The sequence below is a fragment of the Octopus sinensis genome, linkage group LG10, assembly GCF_006345805.1.
Source record: "Octopus sinensis linkage group LG10, ASM634580v1, whole genome shotgun sequence".
Taxonomy (NCBI): Eukaryota; Metazoa; Mollusca; class Cephalopoda; order Octopoda; family Octopodidae; genus Octopus; species Octopus sinensis.
Window position 1 is genome coordinate 54471180 of NC_043006.1, and position 22421 is coordinate 54493600.

At 39.2% G+C, this 22421-nt stretch overlaps 1 protein-coding gene and 1 long non-coding RNA gene across 3 annotated transcripts in view; one reads left to right on the plus strand and one right to left on the minus strand.

Annotated features, from left to right (window-relative positions):
- Positions 1-22421, plus strand: part of LOC115216636 (tRNA dimethylallyltransferase) — a 351240-nt gene that overhangs the window by 318770 nt on the left and 10049 nt on the right. For both annotated transcript variants that reach the window (XM_029786122.2, XM_036506693.1), the window contains one exon: positions 21847-21924. In XM_029786122.2, the coding sequence (XP_029641982.1) occupies positions 21847-21924 (78 nt within the window). The remainder of the gene's footprint in view (positions 1-21846; positions 21925-22421) is intronic.
- LOC118765135 overlaps positions 1-22421 on the minus strand; it is a 98862-nt gene that overhangs the window by 52421 nt on the left and 24020 nt on the right. The window lies entirely within an intron of this gene.

Below are 22421 nucleotides of genomic sequence, written 5' to 3' on the forward strand. Positions count from 1 at the left end.
AGTTTCCATCCACCAACTCCACTCATAAAGCCCTTGGTTAGTCCGAAATTATAACAGAAGACACCCTAAGTGACATACAGTGGGACTGAACCCAGAACGATGTGATTGAGGAAGCAAACTTCTTATCACACAACCACGCGCGCGTGCGGTAGGCCTATTTTAGTTTCTGTCTACAAAATCCACTAACAAAGCGGCCCTGGGCTAAAGTGGCACTGCAGTGGGATTGAACCCAAGGCAACATGGTTGGGAAGCAAGCTTCTTACTACGCAGCCGCTCCTGCACCTGCAGGTCACATTAAGTATGGTAACCTGCACTTAACTATTATTAGTTAGTGCTCTCTGTTAGTGTATAAGATTTTCAATGTTCTTTGTATATATGTAACGTAGCTCGTATTTAAATCGACGAGAGCAAGCCTAAGACGGAGTGGGAGGAGTAACAGAAAGCAGGCCGGCCGGCCGACCGGCTGGCTAAGCGCGGCAACATTCGCTCTACCGCACACCAAACAGTCATTTATCTCCCGCTCCTTTTCTCAGCACTCCCGCAATTTCCACAATGCATCGTCTCCTCCTCCTCTCCTCCTTTTGTGGTGGCGGCAGTCGTTGTAGTAACGCTGATATTCAAAATATGAATGAAATGACCGTTAGGTGGGCGGAGTCAAGTAGAAGGCGGAGCGAATTGGCGCTAAAACGCACAAATTATATTACGCAGACGCGCTGTATTTTGTAAACATCACAATGTTTGCTATTGGAAGCGCGGCAGTTCTTTAGCCCCGCGTCAGTAGCAATCTAACAAAGCGCACGAAAGATGTTCCAACCGTGACCATCCCATTTCTTTTTAAACATAGCACTACAGTTGTCCAATATATATTTACAGGATCTTTTCAGATACAAACAGGCTTTCTCGTTTGCTCGCAGCAGTAACTGTGTTTGACTATTGGTGCTATTGACAGTAGTAGTATTAGTAGTAGTCCTGTTTATGGTCTAGAGTTACGAGCGAGTATTAGAGAATTAGAAAACTTTGTGTTCTTATCCTTGAGGCAATTAAAGAAAATATATATTATGTTAAACTATTTCGATTGAACGCTTTCTTATCTTCTCATTGATGAGGAGCAGAGAAGTGAAAAGTGAGTCGTTAGTTCAAGCCTAGCTCGCAACTGAAAGTCCCTTTCTCACCTCCCTCCCTCCATCCATCCATCCATCCATCCATCTATCTATCTATCTATCTATCTATATCTGGTTCCTCTATGCAGATTCCTCTCTATCGCTTTCTTTCTACATACTACAGTCCGGTTCCACCAAATTGGCCACCCCTTTCTATTGAGAGAGAGGCGGAAAGTAGAATTGCAGGATCCTTGTTCAAAATAAACAAAACTCGATTGATTCGATGTTTGACAATTTTTTTATTGTTGTCAAAAACTAATTCTACTTGTGTCAAAATATACTCCATGCCAACAGTTGCGTGTGTGTAATAATGTGTATGTGCACACACAACTCATATTTACCCCCGTTTTCTCTCTCTCTCTCTCTCTATATATATATATATAAATATATATACGCGACGGGGTGCTGAAAAGTTCCTGGCATTGGGTAAAGGAAAATACAGGAAGATCAGTTAATTATATGATTTTTATTCAACATATTCCCCTCTCAGATTCAGGCACTTATTGCAGCGGTCCTTCAGTTCTTCTAAGCCCTGTAAAAGAACTCGGAATGTTGGGCCTCTGACCAGGCCTTTCATGATACTCTTAAAGCCAGGAACTTACACCAGCCCACGGATATATATATATATAATCAATTGATCATTTTTGTTTATGACATGATCTCCGCTGGAGTGGTGTCCCTTCAACACCAAAAAGGATGCAATCACTACACATATCAAAAGAAAAAAGAAAGAAAAAGAAGCGCACTCTAAAGCAAGGGTTCTCAACAATTTATCTTTGGACACCTTTGATTACTATTTTATTCTAGTGTACCCCCATAGTCATTCTATGTTTAAGAACTATTGAGTTGGCAACTAAGTTACCGCCGTTTTTTTTTTAAATTTAAGTTTTTTAAAAGGTTTAATAAAAAATAACAACTAATTAATCAATAATGTATTTACCTTTGTTGTCTACAACTTCTTCCCAACTTTCAACGTTGGTAGAAATCACCCGATTTCGACTCGAAAAATTGATCCAACCAAGCTCTCAATTCTGCATCAGTATTGAGCGAAACTCCGCGCATAGCATTTGAAAGAGATCGAAAGAGGTGGAAATCCGTTGCTGCTAAATAAGGAGAGTACGGCGGGTGTGGCAGCACTTCCCAGCCATGCGTTTGAATGGCTTCCTTGGTCATATTGGCGATATGAGGGCGGGAATTGTCGTGCAGCAGAAGAACTCCATTCTGCCGATTAGGTCTTTTCTCTTGAATAGCCGTGTTGAGTCGTTCCATCTGTTGAACATAGAGTTCCGCGTTGACCGTTTGGTTATGTTCAAGGAATTCCGAATGGATAATCCCTTCCCAGTCCCACCATACGTTCAACATCGTTTTACGCGGATGAAGATCCTGTTTCACGCGCGGTGTCGCTTATTTACCGGGGCTAAGCCATTCCTTACGCTGCTTCATATTGATGTACAGGCACCATTTTTCGTTGCCAGTAACGATTCGGTAAAGAAATCGTTGCTTGTGTCCATGAGTTGAGCGGTGACGAACAAGCAAACCAGCGGAGATTGTGGCTCGCTGGTTTTTGTTGTCACATTTATAGCATGCGGAACTCATGCTCCATACTTTTGAACCTTTCTCATCGAGTGAAGATGCTTCTCTATAGCAGTGTGAGAACATTCCATTTTCCGTCAGTTCCCTTGTCGTCTGACGAGAATTTTCGTGCAAAAGTTGGTTTAATCGCTCTACATCGAACTCAACTGGACGGCTAGAACGAGGTACGTCTTTGAGGTCAAAATCTCCATTTTTGAACTTGGCATACCAATCACGAGCGGTTCTTTCAGCTATGGCACCCTCTCCATACACAGCACAAATGTCGCGAGAAGCTTTTGCGGCCTTAGAACCTTGATTAAAAGGAAAAAGGAGATGTCGAAAATGCTCGTTTTTCTTAACCTGGCATTACATTTTAATGATCTGAAAATAAACAAAAGTTATTTAAAATTAACTAAGAAAATAAAAAGATTCTAAAATGATTCAAAATTAGAATTCTCGAAAAAAATAAATTCCAAAATTTAAAAAACGGCGGGAACTTAGATGCCAACCCAATAGTTTTATAGAATGTTATTTATTAATGTTTTCACATATTAATTTGTGTAGGTTGAATTATGTAAAACGTTAGAAAAAGAAACCCAAATGTTTCTCGTCATACCAATACTTACGTCTAAAGCATATTTTTTCAGGGGCCCTTAAATTACTATTGTAAATATCCATTTTACTATTTTGTTGTGCGGACCCCCAAAATCTTATATAGACCCTCGGGGTTGAGAACCACTGTTCTAAAGGATAGAGCAGTAATGTACTTACATGTAATTAAATATATGTCCCATCACTGAGTGACCAATGGTTTCGCATTCATAGTTCTTAGCTTTGTAGACGACTTCTCAGATTCTGTCTTGTCTTTCTCCCTCTCTCTCTATATATATATGAGCGAGAGAGAGAGAGAGTCCCAAACGTGAGACTTGGAGTATGAATGAAGCTTTAGTTACCATTAATGAGTATGTCTATGCCTACACGCCCGCACGCACAGACATATACGTAAAGTTTGTGCATACAAAGTAAAAGAAGTACTCAATACCAAAAAATAAAGTGCTTGAAGCTTCACAATTCCTTATTCCAAATTTCATAAACGAACACTGGCTTTGTGAAATTTGGAATATATATAATAGAATATTTTAATTTGGGTCGTGTCGAGTTTTGCCTATGGGCACGCAGGTTCTTCAAGCAAGCTACGACAAGTCGTAACTTGCTTGAAGATTCTGCGTACCCACAGGGTAGTAACAAACTGACTCTACCAAATAAAAATATTATTAATCTCTACTAGCGCACTGAGTTCTCTTTCTTCCGGCAGTCAATTATTTATAGCTTTATCTGCTTCGAGATTCACCATTCCAAAAAAGAATTATCACACGTTCTTTCGAAGTTTATACATTCTTATGTCAACTATGTGTGTGCGTGTGCGTGTGTGTGTGTGCGTGCGTGTGGGGGGGGGGGGCGTGTAACGTGCAATATGGCGAAATGGAATAGTTAAGGGAGTTTGCTTTGGAACCATAAGGCCCAGATCCGCTCCCGGTACGTGGCATGTTTGCAAACATTTACTATAAACCCCACGTAGCTCCATACTTGCGAGTGAAATTAGGCAGGCGAAAAGTACATGGCAGCCCGTCGGGTGTAACAAAAAAGAACATCTGTGTCCCAAATCATAAATTCCATAATCAAAAAACGTACAGTACACCCAGCCTGCCGTGGGGCGGTGACAAAAACAATTATAAATAAAACTTAGCTGGTCATCGACCGAGTGAGAATATGTTTTTTTGTGAAAGTTTACTGGGCGTCGTATAGTTGCATTCACGTGATTCTGATACTTGTATACACGTGTTTGTGTTTATGTATGTGTGTGTGTGTTTAAATGTTCGTTCTGCGTGTTTAATGGATCACTAAACTCACATATTAGACTTCATTGATTGAATTACTGAGGCAACGTGTATTTTTTTTTCCACACAAACAGAGCAAATCTCTTTTCTAGGTCATTTGGTTATATAAGCTTATTGAACTAACAACACTATAAATGTACTATTGGATTTGTTGGAGAGAGCAACGAACAGAAATTGTATACGGGTTGTGACAAGAAACAATCAACGAAAATCGAAGCAGTTTATTTAGCTCAAACTCTCAACTTCTGTTATAAATAAGGGAATATTAGTGTTCCACTAAACTATATACTATACCAAAAGGCAGTGTTTCTCGTGGAAACAGGTAGCAGGTACCCCAGGGAAGATCTATGAGAATTGGAAAGGGGATGAATATGCCATGTTCATTAAAATTACGGTGGTTTCCAACTTTTTAAACTTGTTAAATACCATGGTGTACTTAGAATTATATGGATGCAATATATATTTCCTAGCTTTGTCATCTAATTAATGAAGGATGGGAGAGAAGTGCAAAAAATTTGACGAATATAAAGCTAGTATTTATCAGTATGAGGACCATCGGCATAAAGTACCTGAACTGGATGTGCTTAGTCCAAATGGAGTAGAGACCAACGTCGACTTTTCTCCTATGCTCTCGCCTCTGGACTATATTTTCGACTTCTTTTCAGGTGGACCTTTGTCAGCTCTGCCTCTTTTCGGATTTTGCTGTACGGCATCGTGTGCTTCCCGAGGAAAGCCTTCCACTTTTAGGTCTTGTTGGTTGTGAGCTCTCACCAATGCTTCTGTAACTTTGCTGCTTGTTAGATGGGAATTGTTGGCCTTATGCAAACCGATTTTTACGTCTGCAAGAGGCAGTCTATGTTAGTCTGGCTTCTACCCTTTGACTTGCCGCGCATGGGAAGCTCTACAAGAAGTTTGTGCTCTGCTGGCATAGCACAGGGACATTAAGGCATACGAGCCACCACGCCGTAAGGACCTTATGGTAGCTGAAATGAATGGAGCAATAATGATTTCATAGCATCACCAGTATTTGATGAGTCCGTGATTTCCTTTTCCATAACTGATGCTATGCTGGACAGCTCCTGTCCATATGCTTGTCGAACGCGTCTCTCGATATGTCGCTGCAACAATCAGTTGCGACAGACATCAGCAGAACCATAGCTTTATTAAGTTAAGACTCTTCAACATGTCCACAATGAACATGGTGCGTGGTCTTCCATGCTGTACAGATAGAGCTGTATCCTTAGTGCCAATATGATCATCTGGATATTCGCTACGAGCATAGTGGTGAGTAGCGTCAATGAATCTGACATAATTGATGGTCATTGAGGTTTTACAGAAAAAACAGTGAAAGTATAAGGTCAGATCAGATTTCTATGAATAGAACCAACAAAAATGTACTTACAATATATGTGGCCTTAATAAGCATTAATCTTTTACGGTGTCACTACATTGTGTGTGTATATGTAAACGTCGTTTTAACGTTCACTTTTCCATGCTCGCATAGCTGAGACATAATTTGTTGAGGGAAGATTTTCCAACGGCCGGATACCCTTCCTGTTGCCAACCCTTAGCTGTTTCCTAGTAAGGTAATATTTACCATGGCCAAACATGTTTTCACGGAGGGTTGGGAAAGAAGGGCACCACTGTCGCACGAAGTCAAGGCAATAACATACAAATATATATATATACATATATTTCAACTGCTAAAAAAGACAAATACGCATGGCCGCAATCAAATGACTGAAACAAGTAAAGGAATTAAAGAGTGTTCGATCCCCGCGAAAAGACCAAATGCATTATAAGTGAATTTGATAGACGGAAGTTGTGCGGAAGCCTGTCGTGTATGTGTGTGCGTGCGTACTTTTGTGATACATCTGACAACCGGTGTAGGTTTGCTTACACCCCCGTAACATAGCGGTTTGACAAAACGGTCCGACAGAATAAGTACCACACTTAAAAATAAATACTATATGGGGGGGGGGGGCTATTTGCTCGATGAAAACACTTCAGAGTAGTGCTCCATCATGACCGCAGTCAAATAACTGAATCAAGTAAGAAAAAAAAAAAAATAGATACTGCAAAGCCCGAAATTGTGTTTGAGTTGCGGGTGGGGGAGAAAGAAAGAGTATGTGTGAACACTAAATCGCTTTTCATTTAATAACCCCATCCGCCACCCCGAACGTCCTACTACCCCTCCCCATCTCCTGTATCTTTCTTTTCCTTGCGACATCATATCGTAGTATGTTGTTTACAGCTTTTATCTCCTCCTTAGTACATCTGTGTTTGTTAGTTTGTTTGTGAGTGTGTGTGTGTGTGTGTGTGTGTGTGTGTTGGATTTTTTGTAATTCAAAAACCTAGATTTGACAAAATCTCGAAGTCAGTCATTTTATAGAATAATTACTTAATTCTAAGTCGCTCATGGAGCCTTTTAATATCCAGTCCATATTTTTCGTTTTACACTCACACACATACACATGTAGGTATGTATGTATGTATGCACACACACGCGCACGCACAGAGTTAAAATAAGAGAGATAACTAGAACAACTACAGGCTTTCTTTTAGCTCATTTACCTCTTTCTCTCTCTCTCTCTCTCTCTCTCTCCCTCTCTCAAATGATATCCAAAGTGAGGCTAGGAAGGCAGCATGACTATCTAATTTCGTAAACTAACCGCAATTCCATCATTGCATCAGATGGCTTCTTTATATAGCATCTACAAGGCGGCGAGCTGGCAGACACGCTAGCGCGCCGGGCGGAATGCTTAGCGGTACTTCGTCTGTCGTTACGTTCTGAGTTCAAATTCCGCCGAGGTCAACTTTGCCTTTCATCCTTTCGGGGTCGATAAATAAAGTACCAGTTTCGCACTCAATCCCTTCGTCTGTCCTTGTTTGTCCCCTCTATGTCTAGCCCCTTCTGGACAGTAAAGAAATATATGTAGCATCTACCTTACTATTTCGTCATCAGTTCTTTCCTATTAGTTAGTTTCACTCACTGGAGTGCGACCTTACTGAAGTACAGCCAGCAGGAGTTTCAGTGAACGATATCAATCCCCAATACTGATTTCATCTCTATATGTCGAACTGTTAAGTAAAAGCGACAGCTTAAACACACACAAATAAACTTCCATCTACCAGATAATACTCAAAAAGTATTAAAATTGTGTTGAATATCCTTTTCCTCCACCAGCTCAAGTAATTGAGCTGGTGAACAAGTGCACTATTAGACCACTAGGTATGATCAGACCCCTGTTCTTGCTTTGGAAATCGGGGCAGATAGAGCCTTTAAATCAGTGCTTTTCAACCTTTTTTGCTGGAGCGGAACCCCAAGGAAACATTCCACTGGCTCGAGGAACCCCTGTGTAATAATTTAATAGTCTTATGCACACATATCTGCACAGGAAAATTAAAAATTACTGCCGATTTTAGCAGTTTTGTAACTTCTTGCGGAACCCCTGGACTGTACTGGCTTGAAAACCACTGCTTTAAATATAACAGACCATGTATCTTTGGCATGGCCCTGAAATTAAAAAAATTGTGCATATTCTCTGATATTGACTGGATCATTGTTATAATCTTAACTGTGACTGTAACTTCTCGACAAGAGAGAATACTCATATCTTTACTGTGGGAGCAACCAGCGGATTCTCGCTGTTATCTATTTTTAATTCGTAATCTCGTGGATTTGACACCCATGTACTGCAAAATCGAAACAATGTTCGATGTTGTAACAGTTTATCTCGTTCTCAACCAGAGTCTATATGACCCTTGAGGGTCCATATAAGATTCTTATTTAATTACTACCCACAAGGAACTACACACAGAGGGGACAAACAAGAAAAGACAAAACGGATTAAGTCGATTATATCGACCCCAGTGCGTAACTGGTACTTATTTAATCGACCCCGAAAGGATGAAAGGCAAAGTCGACCTCGGCAGAATTTGAACTCAGAACGTAGCGGCAGACGAAATACCTATTTCGTTACTGCCAACAAGGGGCTACAAACAGAGGGGGCAAACAAGGATAGACAAACGGGTTAAGTAGATTACATCGACCCCAGTGCGTAACTGGTACTTAATTTATCGACTCCGAAAGGATGAAAAGCAAAGTCTTTCGGCGGAATTTGAACTCAGAACGTAACGGCAGACGAAATACGGCTACGCATTTCGCCCGGCGTGCTAACGTTTCTGCCAGGTCGTCGCCTTCATTATAAGATTCTGTTCGGGTCCATATAAGAGCATGTTATTAAAAACTATGTGCATCAAATTGCTTATACTTCTGCAGTATACAAAACATTTAAACAATTTTTTTAATACAATTTCTAATAATATTTAATTCTAAAAACATAATCGGTTTTTTTTAAAACATCGAATGTAGCTTCTCGATAAGAGAGAATACTTGTATCCTTACTGTCGGAGCAACCAAATGTATCTATGTTCTTGTAGATAGTGACAATGTTGGCATCCCGTTGATCTGTGTAAATGTGTGCGTGTGTTTGTTTCAGTCGTTATTTCCATTTCAGCAGAGTATGAAAACAATTGCAGCGTGGAAGGTGTTTGTAAGCCATTTAAGAAACACACAAAAGCCGTTCGATTCACTTCAACATTTAAGTTTAATTTGTCAAAATATTTTCGTCGCTTTATGACCGCGACCTGTTCACTGACAAAAATCCGTGCTGCAATAGTATGAAAAGTCGCGAATGTATTATTGATCGTTATTTTAGGCCAATAATTTCCCATAAGGTCTCAGTTCCCTGGGTAAAGGACTACGTTTACTTCGGACATACAATGTCCTCAACTATATTTTGTTTTTTACTTATAGACCCCTTTGGTTTATATTTTACTATCGACTCGACGGAAACATCTTTTAACATCTAAAGGTTGTAAGATGTCTAACTCGCGTATCACCTGTAGAATCCTCCATGGTCAGTTCCGCCGTGCTTATCGCCAGACTAGTGGGCGAAATAATCGATTCAGTGGCCAGTTGAAGGCTACTTTCAAGAGGAGTAACACCAGCTCCTCAATAGTGGAATAAATCGCTGCCAAGCGTTTCACTATGGCATTCACGCATTCTCACTAACGGAGAAAGATTGAAGATACGGAGAAGAAATACAAAACAACTACAACCAGGAGAGACGAGTAAAGAGACATGCTCTCAGATTCAATACTCCTGTGTCTCCAACCAAATAGTCACATATCTACAACCCGCAAGTTGAACATCGAGGAGTGAAATACATAGCCAAAGGATCCGCTGTTGAAGAAGATGGCCGCTATCAAACTCGATGGATAGTCAATCCGTTATTAGTAAATAAACCACTGTTGGTGACTGCTAGAAAGACATTTGACTACTATTTTATTCTGGTGAAACCCCCATCGCCACTTGATGTTTAAAAACTAGTTTTATAGAAACTTATTTCAAAATTCCTATTTTGTTTTTCGCACATTAACTTGTGTAGGTTGAACTATGTAAAATGTTAAAGAAACCCATCTAAAGAAAAAAATTTTCAGGAGCCCTTAAAGGAACCCTATTGTAGACAATTTACTATTTTGTTGCGTGGACCCCCAAAAATCTTATATTGACCTTCTGATTTAGATGATTTCCCAATCATATACTAAAAATATGTACAAGGGCGTAGGAGTGGCTGTGTGGTAAGTAGCTTGCTTACCAGCCACATGGTTCCGGGTTCAGTCCCACTGCGTAGCACCTTGGTGTCTTCTACTATAGCATCGGGCCGACCAAAGCCTTGTGAGTGGATTTGGTTGACAGAAACTGAATGAAGCCCGACGTATATATGTACATATGTGAGTGTTTGTGCGTCTGTTTGTCCCCCCAACATCGCTTGACAACCAATGCTGGTGTGTTTACGCTGGTGTGTAACTTAGCGGTTTGGCAAAAGAGACCGATAGAATAAGTACTAGGCTTACAAAGAATAAGACCCGGGGTCGATTTGCTCGACTAAAAGCGGTGCTCCAGCATGGCCGCAGGCTGAAACAAGTAAAAGAGTAAGGGACTTTTTGGCAATAATTGGACAGGATTAATTGGGGTTTTTTTTTACAGAAATATTACCTTTTTATACATGTGTATGTGAAAATATTTTTATAAAATTCGTGTCTATAGCTCTAGATTATTTTTATTTCACTTTAACATAAAATGGGGTCAACTATACACTTTCAAAGCTTTTGATGTATTTCAATAGAAATTGTTTTTCGCGCATACAAGTTCTTTTACACACACACACACACACACACAGGTGTATGACAACTTGGAATCAATCAATGCATTGGTATTTTAAGTGAAAAATCAAACCGAGACATGGTAAACAATCCCCCGTTACAAAGAGGAAAGAGAAAAAAAAGATAAACTTTCACTGTCTTCATCCCGTTTGACGCCTCGTAAACAGACTTTCAGGTTTTGAAAGATGGTCAGTCTGTCACACACACATACACACACACTCCCTCTCTCTCTCTCTCACACACACACACACACACGACCACGACTTCCTTTGCCTGCCCATTACACGCCACTAAGTACTTTTGGGGGTATACTTGAACAAAAAGATTAAACTATTTTAAGTGGACACGGTAAATGGACGGGCTTGGTTGCTTAACCTTTGTGATCTTCTTGTTGGCTTGGTCAGTAACTAAGGCGTGGGAGGGATGATGGCGGCGGTGGTGGTGGATCTCTCGGACGAAGTCTGTTGACCATTGGTCAAATTTTTGATGAGTCATCACATTTATTTTATTCACTGGCGATAATGAGTCTGTCAGCACGACATTTTTTGTTTTTTTCTCTTTTATATATATATATATTATATATATATATATATATATATATACTTTTTCTGTCTTCTTCCGCATCCCGCTACCACACCCATATACCCCCAAAGAAAACTATTTTAATAACAACAATTAAGAAAAGAAGAGCGTTGATTAAAGACACAGAAAGAGAAAGAGAGAGGAAAGGAAAGGAAAGTGTGTGTGTGTGTGCATGCATTCTCAAGGTTGTCTTTACCAAGTCTATGGGGATTTGTTTTCAAGAGAATGGTTTCAGCAGAGTTCTCTCTCTCTCTCTCTCTGCTGTGAATCCGGTTCTTACTTTCATTGTTCAACCACTGAACTTACTTGTCCAGCTGCTTTCTCTTTCAAACTGTCCGGAACGCACTTAATGTTGGCTATCGTCGTCTTAACTTGTGGCTGAGATCTGACGCCTATAATTTAAATACCCTTCGCAGCAGGCATAGTGATATGTGTGTCTATGTATGTATGTGCCTATGTATCTGTATATAAATACACACAGACTCGCACATTATATATATATAGATATATATATATATATATATACACACACACACAGACTGAGAAAGAGAACCTATTAAGCGCTACAAAACGACCTTGTTTTGACACTCAATCACTTTTGTCATTTGATCGACATTAAATCCTTCTACAACTTCCCTATTGGTACCAAACTCGATTTACCACGGTTAGCAAAAAAATAAAATGAAATAAAGAGCAATAAAATTTTAGAATGTGAGCATAAAAGGGTAGCGAGCTGGCAGAATCGGTAGAGCATCGGGAAAATGTTTTGCGAAGTTCCTTTAGTATCTTTACATTTTAAGTTCAAATTCCGCCGATGTCTACTTTGCTTCTCATCCCTTACGGGTCGTCGTTATCATCAGTTAATGTCAGTTTTAACATGCTGGAATGGGTTACACGGTGTTTATCAGGAGCGGTGTTTCACCCGTCGCTACGTTCTGAATTCAAATTCCACCGAGGTCAACTTTGCTTTCATCCTTTCGGGTTCAATAAATTAAGTACCAGTGAAACACTGGGATCGATATAATTGACTAGCCCCATCCCCAAAAATTTCAGGCCTTGTGCCTATAGTAAAAAGGATTATTATTATTATTAAAGGATGTGTTGCTTGTTTATCCGCAGGTCAACTGTGATGGAAAGTATTCTAATGATGACCATTTCATGATTTTTATATGTATATAGTGCTACGCGATGTACACCATAAGTTTGCTACAGCAAATAGTTCTATCTTAGGTTACTCATGTTTAAAAATATAAGTATCAGACCATCTTATAAGTACTTCATATCATGAAAGCAGAGTTGAAATACAAACTCCTAAAAGGCGTCCCATGATTTTACGTGGCTTTTACTTACAATTTTGTGTATGTGCTGTCGGAGGTACTTGAACCAATACGCGCGCTCAACACCATCCCTAAAATTGCTTGTAAGTGTAAGGAAACCTTTTAAGAAATTATATTACAGGATAGCTTTGTCACTGGCTGTAAGAACTGATCTTGAACTCTGCTTGTCCAATTCGTTTGACTATAAAGTATAGATAACCACAATGTAGCTCACCTTTGTATTTCATTGCATTGCGGTGCTGAGTTAAAGATCAAATATCCAAAAGAATGAAAGGTGGGAGTAAAAAAAATTCTTTAATTGAATCAATTAAAACGGCGAGTCCGATATCTGATTTGTGTACTCTCTTTTACTTGTTTCATTTATTTGACTGGGGTCATGCTGGAGCACTGCCTTTAGTCGAGCAAATCGACCCCAAGACTTGTGTTTTGTAAGCCTAGTACTTATTCTATCGCTAAGTTACGGGGACGTAAACACACCAGCATCAACACATCACGTCAAGCGACGGGGGGGGGGGGCAAACAGACACACACACATTTGTACTTATATTGGACGGGATTCTTTGAGTTTCCGTCTACCAAATCCACTGACAAGGCTTTGGTCGGCCCGAGGCTATAGTAGAAGATACTAAGGTGCCACGCAGTGGGACTGAACCCGAAACCATGTGGTTGGTAAGCAAGCTACTTACCACACAGCCACTCCTGCGCCTATGTGTGTTGAAATTGTTAAGAAATCTTGGTCAATAACTGACGAGGGATGAACGTATCCACGTCCGTCGTGTTTTTCCTGTTTTCCCTCTGTACCTTTGTCGTCTTCCTATTCCTCACCGCGCGCGTACACACACACACCTATATGTATGGTCACTTCAGCAGTGTAACTACTCGTGTTGTTGGTGATTTCTTTTCCTTCTTTGGACTTCTCCTTTCACCATTCCGAACAAGAGTTATGCTCGAAACCTCAAACTCTTCTCTCTCTCTATATATATATATATATATATATAGTAACAAACTGAGGAAAAGAAATCCTTCAAAGGAGTGTGTTAAATATCCAATCCATAGTATTTAATGTAATATTGTAATATAAATAAATTATTGGATTGTCAATAGTATACCTATATATATATCACTGTGTTTTTACCTTCAAGCCGATGATTAGTTGAAACCTGATCGCAGCAAACAAGCTGCTGGCTCTTCTGAGCTGTTGTAATCGACAGAAAATAATATCACGAACTGCTTCCGTAATGTGTTTCCACCAGCTTACATTATCTGAAATCTTTACTTGATTATCTTACATACTTTTAACATTATTTGTTTACATCTGCCTCGCTGTTTTCAATTCATGTTCGACGTTTGTTCACCTGGCAAATCTTACGTGATACGGTTTCTGCTATTTGTGTCATCCACTAAGTGGTAAAACATTAGACATACCCAAGGAAAATGAAAACTGTAGAACATTTCCATGCCGTTATAAGGGAGATACTGACTCGAACAGTTCTCTGATACGTTATCAATATAAGACCCTTTGACATCCAGAAGTACTCTGTCAAATTTAATGCGTATTTATTCACATAGGCGCAGGCATGGCTATGTGGTAAGAAGCTTGCTTCCCTAGCACATGGTTCCGGGTTCAGTCCCACTGCGTGGCACCTTGGCCAAGTGTCTTCTACTATAGGCCCGGGTGGACCAAAGCCTTGTGAATGGATTTGGTAGACGGAAACTGAAAGAAGTCCGTCGTGTATGTGTGTGTACCCACCACCACTTGACAACGGGTGCTGGCGTGTTTACGTCCTCGTAAATTAGCGGTTCGGCAAAAAGAGACCGATTGAATAAGTACCAGGTTTTAAAAAGTATGTACTGGGATCGATACATTCGACTAAAAATCTTTCGAGGCGGCGCCTCAGAATGGCTGCAGTCTAATGACTGAAACAAGTTAAAAATAAAAGTTAGCTTTGAATTATTTACATCACTGAAATGTCGAAGGTATGTGTAGGAGGCAGGATCTGGTTTGGGATCTTTTCATTTTGAAGGCCAGATTTTCCTAGATAACTAAAAAATTTGAAACTTCGTATACTGGTAGAATGTGTCAAAAGAAAACATTATTGTAAACAAAATTGAAATGAAAAGATCCTCTGGCTGGTTGGAACGGAAAACAGGTAGAATATTTGCGCCGGCTATGACCGGTTTAAAGAGATAAAACCTTTTCGTTCGATTCTAACGTCTCTTAGAGGATGGTTAAAATTCATGATTCGTTCAGCTGTTTAAAACATACATCCGTCGAGATCCTATTTAGTTTTTTGTTAGTTTGTTTTTTTACTCGTTTAAAATATCGAACTGCGGCCAAGCTAGTGAAATATTTAGTAAAATAGATCAACTCCAGTAGTTAATTTTTCTTCATTTGACACTTATTTATCGGTTTCTTGTGCCAAATCGCTATGTTTCGAGTACGTAAAATAACCAACAGGCGATGATGAGGGGATAAATACAAACAAGATACATACATATACGACGGGCTTCCACATAGTTTCCGTCAACCAAATTCATAGGTCGGCTCGCAACTTTAATAGAAAACACTTGCTCAAGGTACCGCAGAGTGGGACTTGAACTAGAATCCATGTGGTTGCAAAGCGAGTTTCTTACCCTCACAGCCATGCATGTGTCTGAACCAAATTAAATTATTTCAATTTCTTGTAGTCTAAAAGAACCACAAGTACGTCATAGAGGGATCCTAGTTGCTCCGCAGATGAACATCTTCAAGACTCCAAATAGGCATGCACGATGTATAGTGGAGAATACACTTTACCGAGTATTTACATAAATACAACTTCTTCTTAGATCTCTGGATGACTCTGAATTTGTAATCGAATTAAATAGTTATGCTGTGACAAGGGTCGTCTTATCAGCATCATAGACCCCGAAAAAAATCAATAGACTGGGCGCTATAGTACCTGACAGCAAGTTACAGCATTCATAGATCAGAACTAAGCCTCTATACCACCGAGTAAACCAATGCATATAGTATTTACTTATTAACAGCAAGCCAGTATATACATAGAATTGGTCCCCTAGATCCGTAAGGACCTCAAGTAACTGAATATTTTGCCCATGACTTAAGATGTAGTCACAGCCAAGACTCATATTACTGGTGAAGGCTTGGCCATATAGTTATATTCGCTTTGCAACTTCGTGGTTTCGGGGCCGATGTCGCTGCGTACCGCCTTCGATGCGTGTCTTCTTTCATAGCCATGAATTGACCAGTGATTCGAATATGGTAGATGGAAATTGTACTAAATTTCTAAAACACACTTAATTGCTAAGTCCTCTACTGCTAACTGGACCACCAGCATGGTATAGTTATTGTCTGACTTGTGTTATTATTGCCCCAGTAATGGTGGATGTCCTGTGAAGAGCTTATATTATGAAAATATTTAAATGTTTTTTTCTCGTAATGATATCTAATATGGATGGCAACGAATACTGCATTCCAAAAACTTCTAACTTGCGTCTATCTTCAGATTTTAGGATCGACGTTTCCGGGGCGTAGGCTGCGATTAGGAAAATAAAGGTATTGTTAAGCCTAAGTTTGAGTTGTGAGCTGATGTCCCCCATCCCATCTCCTGTTCTAGATCGTATTTCGAAGACTTCCAAATGTTGTAGATGCTAGTGAGTGAAAGCTGTCTTTTCACGTTTTCTAATTCATTTAGTCTTTATTCTGTCGCGAAACACAAACGTTCTGACGTGTTCTACTTTAGAACTAACTAGTGTAAGTTTGATAATTTTTTTTGCTGAATACATCAGCCATCGCTTGTATTCGAGTGTATGGCTTGAGAACAAAAGACATTTCACTCTTACATATGCCCGTAGACCAAAGGTGCCGATTCTTCTATGCGCGCAGAATAGTGTTAATAGTGTCGGTGTAAAAGATCTTGCTCTGACCTAGTAGAGTCAAGGTGTGCCATAGATTATTATATTTAAATAATTTAAGGTTTTAGAGAAACCTCTATTAATGCTGGAGTGTCTTGAAGAACGTGTTATAATTTTTATACACAAGTATGAATAGTTTCCAAGCGAAGTGCATTCATGCTTTTTAAAATTAATCTCCAGGCCCATGAAGTTGATAAAAAAACAAGAAACTGAACACTCTTAGTATAAACCTCTTTCTCTTTGTTTCTTCTATTTCAAATGTAAATTTTAAAAAATATTATTCAGTCACAAAGATCTACTTCGTTGAAATACTACCTGTTCACATTCTTATAAAGAACGTCATAAGCGCCCTCTTCAATGGCTTCCACACTTCGGCCCGTTGTCGAACACGGCTTTGCACCGGACAGACTCAACACTAGGTTTATTATTTGCGCGCTGCATGAAGATTCACTGTACTTCATGAATGAATAATTAACAGTTCAACAACTTTTTCTCTGTGTATCGATCATACAATGCGCGTAGGTCTGAGCAGAGTATAACAAGCAGGAATGCACTATTGCACGGTACTATTTAAGAAGAGTGGTCCCAGTGCGCGCACTTGCGTACTCGCGTTAGCTAGTCATGATTAGTCAATCAAACGACTACCTATCCTATAACACATGTTCATACAAATTCGGTTGAAAGTTATTAGAAGAACGTAAAACGACGTTTTAAGAGTATGATGGGGGTACCAAAAACAGGTAGAGTGTTATTTTTATTTAATTTTTTTTTAATTATTTACGTTGTTTAGGAAAAAAAAATTATTTACTTTGCTTTTGTTTTATTTACTTTGGGTAAAAAAATATTTATTTTATTTTTAAAAAACCCTATTTGTTTTTTTAAAAAAACGTCTAAGTTATGATGGAGATACCAAACGTTTATCTAATAACTTTCAACCGAATTTGTATGAACATTTGTTATAGGATAAGTAGTCGTTGTAGGATCGACTAGTCACGGCGAGCTAGCGCGGATGCACGAGTACGCGAGTGCGCGTACCGGGACCACTCTTCTTAAATAGTACCCTATTGTATTATCCTGATAGTTTTATTTGACATCGATAATTGAACTCCTTGCATACCGATTCGAAATCCCGCTGAGATCGGCTTTACCTTTCATCCTACTTGTCAAAGGCAGTAAATTGGTGTAAGTGTTAAAGATTGAAGAAAATGATTTGCAGTATTTGTTCTGATTCTTTACGTTCTGTGTGTCCAAGCAGGTATTAGGGAACTCTAGTGGACAAGACAACGCCTTGTATAAAAAAAAAATACTTTAACTAAAAGAACAGGAATCAGTTTTGTATTCTCCAACGAAATTTCATGACAGGCATATATAGCGTTTGTCAGGGAAGTCACTAGCAGTCCATTTTCTCAATTTGATGGTACAAAAGCAAAAATTTGTGAACCCCTTCGTCAAATTTAATGTAGGTTTTAATCGAAAGACCGAAGGTTGTTGCCGCGCATTCAAAATTATGCGTAGGATATAAACTGAGTCATCACGAAGAAAATTATGCGGAATACATATAGTGGCACCAAATAGTTAGGCGTATATTCCAGCCAGAAACATCACAAATAGCGTTGGAGCAAGTATACGGCCCTACTCTGGTAGTATTTAGAGAGGACTCCGAGCTAAAATTCCCCAAATAGTCTGATCATCTTGGAACTAACTAACAATCTCCTCAGATTTTTTCGAACATTCATTATCTTTTAAGCTATCGTAAAAGTTATCGAAAGGTTTTTATAAAGTTGATAAACACAATGAAATGCTGTTTTATAACGTTTTCTTGAAATTGTCGCAATATCGTTGGTACTCTTAGACTTAGAAATCAGGAAGAATTCGCTTGAATAATTTTAGCAATTGCCCATGCAGTATTTTGACCAAACGTCTTCCTGCAATCAAAAGAAGACAAATTCTTCGGTAATTTCCAGTCTTGTCGGTCACCCATGTTCTTGTAAGTGGCACATCTTTGAATAGGTGTAGGAAGTTGCTACATTGCCAACATTCTCCTTTCACCGAAGCTGTTCCCAGTTTCCTTACGTAGATGACAGCTTTCAACTCTTCCATATTCAGCGGTAGAACCAAACTGATATCAACTGGAAGCTTTCAGACATTCTAAGACCTCGAGAGAAATTATTGATGGCTAGTCTAGTAGCTCACTAAAATGGTCTTAACAGTATTTATAGTATCACTTTCTTCGATGTAAAAGGTGTGAGCCTTCCTTTTTCTTCATTCGAGTTACCATCTTTCTGCAGCTCGTTAAACTTCTCTCGGACTAGCATAGAAGGCCATCGCATTTCTAGCCTCAATTCCTGTAGTAATAAGACTTTCGAATTTTTGAGTAAGCTAGTATTTCGTCCATGCAATACAGTTTGATGAATCTTGTACATTCGTCGTATCATTTTCAAACTACTTAGCATGCTTGTGATTAGAGACAGACGATCGAGTTGCAGCTTTGGAAATTGCCTCGTGCAGTATCAGTTGGTGGCAGTGTCTTGCAACATTTTTAATTTGTTGGTCAAATTCGCAGCGAATCGTGGAATCTTTCTTTCCTGTTAAGCTCGTTTGTCCTCACATGAGCATCTCTCTATATATAAACGGCAGTTTGTCTATCTGTGTGTCTGTCAGGTTGTACCCTCACCCTGACCACGGCTTTCAACCGATTCTGATGAAACTTGACACACACATAGCCCAATGTCATAATTCAAAACTAACGCAGCGAAAATTTTGAAAAGTTCCCCCAGTTCTGAAAAAAATCGATAAATTCGACATGGGGGGTCGAGAATCTAAGCTTCTTATTTGCAACACATTTTCTGTTGTAGTTTTCGCAACTTGCAATCGATTTTCACCAAACTCATGGTGAAGCTTAATGTTACCCTAAGAAACTTAATTCTGACGTTAGTTTTCCATGCAATGCCGTACCATCAGAAAAAATTGATAAAATCATGCCATTTTGGGAAATCGCGTTCAAATTCAAGATGACATATTTTCGACAATATCTTTCTCAAATTGGCAGGAACTTTTTAAATTCACAGTGAGCATCATGTCTGCTCCAGGGGCTCTTACATATCCGGGCAATACCGGGCTATGCTGCTAGTAAACACTAAAAACAACTATACTTCAAACGACATTAATACGGCACTCTGACTTCATGACCGGAACCTATAATTTTGCTCTCGTAACTCATTGTATTCTCTACATCGTCATCTCCAATAACATGCACTTCTAAGCAGATAGCGGTATTAGCTTTTACATCTCCCTAACCTTTTGCACAGAGACGTTATCCACATGTAACCGAGACTCCACTCACACCAATCTGCTCTGCTTCCATTGTCTCTTTAAGCAGCACACGGATTAAACATACCAAAGTATAATCTTGTACCTCTTCCCTCAAAGTTACATTACAGTCACTGATAATCTTTCATAGATATTTCGACTTCACAGAGTAAAAACTGCATCCCACACAATAACCAATGTACAACCTTATACATTTAATCAGTGATTTTCTCACCGCTATTTCCGCAAATACAGTGACGTTGATGATGACACGAGACCGAAACATGCCTAAAGTTATCCTTCGCACTTGCCGAAATAATTATATTTAGTTAGAGACTAATATTGCTTTGCCTTCGCCACGTAATTATTTCTACTTAGTTTTTGGACGCGCTCTGCATTAAACACGTTAACACTAACTTAGATACTGTTATAGCTGTTAATGTATTAAATGATGTATCACGTTCCGAGTTCAAATTTCATCGAGGTCGACTTTGCCTTGAGTATCAGTTGAACACTGGGGTCAGTGTAATAGACCTACCCGCTTCCGTGTAGTTGTTGGCTTTGTGTCAAAATTTGAAACCAAATTACGGTAATAATTGTCTCTAACTCAGAGACCAGCAGTTTTGAGGGGAAGAGGTCAGTCGATACCATCAACCTTTTTATTTCACAGATACTTTATCGAGCCCGGAGGGATAAAAGGTAAAACTGACATCCGCGAGGAACAATCATTACAAGGCTTTAACTATTCTGTCAATTCGACGCCCTTTTCAAAGTTACTGTAATGATGGCAATTGAAATGGGAAACTGTATTTACTTATTGCGTTGCAAACTCAGTTATCCGACCCAGGAACAATAAAGCGCACACGCAAATACACACACACACAACTGTTATGACGGAAACGTCAACTATTACATCAAGAAGATGCATAAGAAGAGTATAATTCGTCTCTGATAGTTCAGGGGTAATTTATTTTTATCGTCGCCTACAAGGATGATAATCAAAGCTGAACTCGGCGGAATTTGGTCTCAGTACGTTACTAGATACCGCACTAAGCATTTTGTCGATCTGTTTTGGTAAAAAAAACCCAATGCTTTCAAGGAAAGTGTTCGATGATTTAACTGATACCAGTTAAATCATCAAACACTTTCCATGAAAACATTGTTGAACCATCTCACACTTTGCCTGAATTATATTTTACTGGTATTTGTTTATGAAGGTTAATGTTAAAAATGTGATTACTACAGACAACCGTTCGGTAACTATAAATATAAAAATAGGTATTTAACGAATTTTAATAGTATTCATGCGAAAGCAACACTAGAGCGATTATAGTCAAAGGGAAGTAACTCTAGAGGGATTTTTGTGTTTTTTTACTGCTGTTTGTCGGTTGACTCATGCGTGCGAAATTTAAGTGAACATTGACAGGCGGCCGTAGCTAATCTGAAATTACTTGGTTGCACTGCTGCACATCCCACTACTCTGTGATATTAACAAATAGTTAAAAATAACAACCTGAGTCAATCAATCTCTCTCTCTCTCTCTCTCACTGACACACACAAACACACACAACACAGCTGTGTAGTCGTGTGGTACTTTAACTTAAGCGACATCAGTGAACAAGACAACATGTAACAACAAGGGTTTCACTGAGTGAAATATTTTGTAGTACTGTGTGTGGGGTGCCTCTAAAACTTCATTCAGAATCAGATCAAGAATTTGGTTTATTGAGAACTGATATAGCCAAGAAGTTGCAAAATAAACTGAATTTGAGTTTCATGAATTGAGAGGAAAAGTTTGGAAGTTTAAATTGACTACCTTTTATATTTCTTTTTGAACAGGTGTTGAAGCTTTAAAAAGAGTGACTCGCAAGTATGCAAGAAAGCAGGTTCGCTGGTTGAACAACAGGCTTCTAAAACGTAAGTAGTTGGTATTGAATAGCAACATAGATACTATGTCACAGAGTTTGCTGATGAAGTGCTTATGAGATAAACAATAAACACACTCTGTAAAGTGGTTAGTGTTAGGAAGGACATCCAGCCATAGAAACCATGCCAAATCAGACTGGAGTCTAGTACAGCAATCCACCTTACCAGCTCTGGTCAAACTGTCCAACTCATGCCAGCATGGATAACAGACATTAAATGATAATGACGCTTCACTCTATCCTAGAATATTTCGTATTGCATTATGTTATAAGGTTGTATAACTCCGGATCAGTCCTGATTGAGCAAACCTATATAATATGTATTTATAGGTGTGTAGGTTAGTTACTCAAATGACTAAGTGGGACACATACCTGAAGATATATCCTGCCTCTGCTTAGTCCCCCCCCCACCACTATTGTTTTCATCTAAAAGAAAGGGCTGTGCCCACAATCTACTTTGTAGTTCCTCTGAGATCCAATATGGCTAAG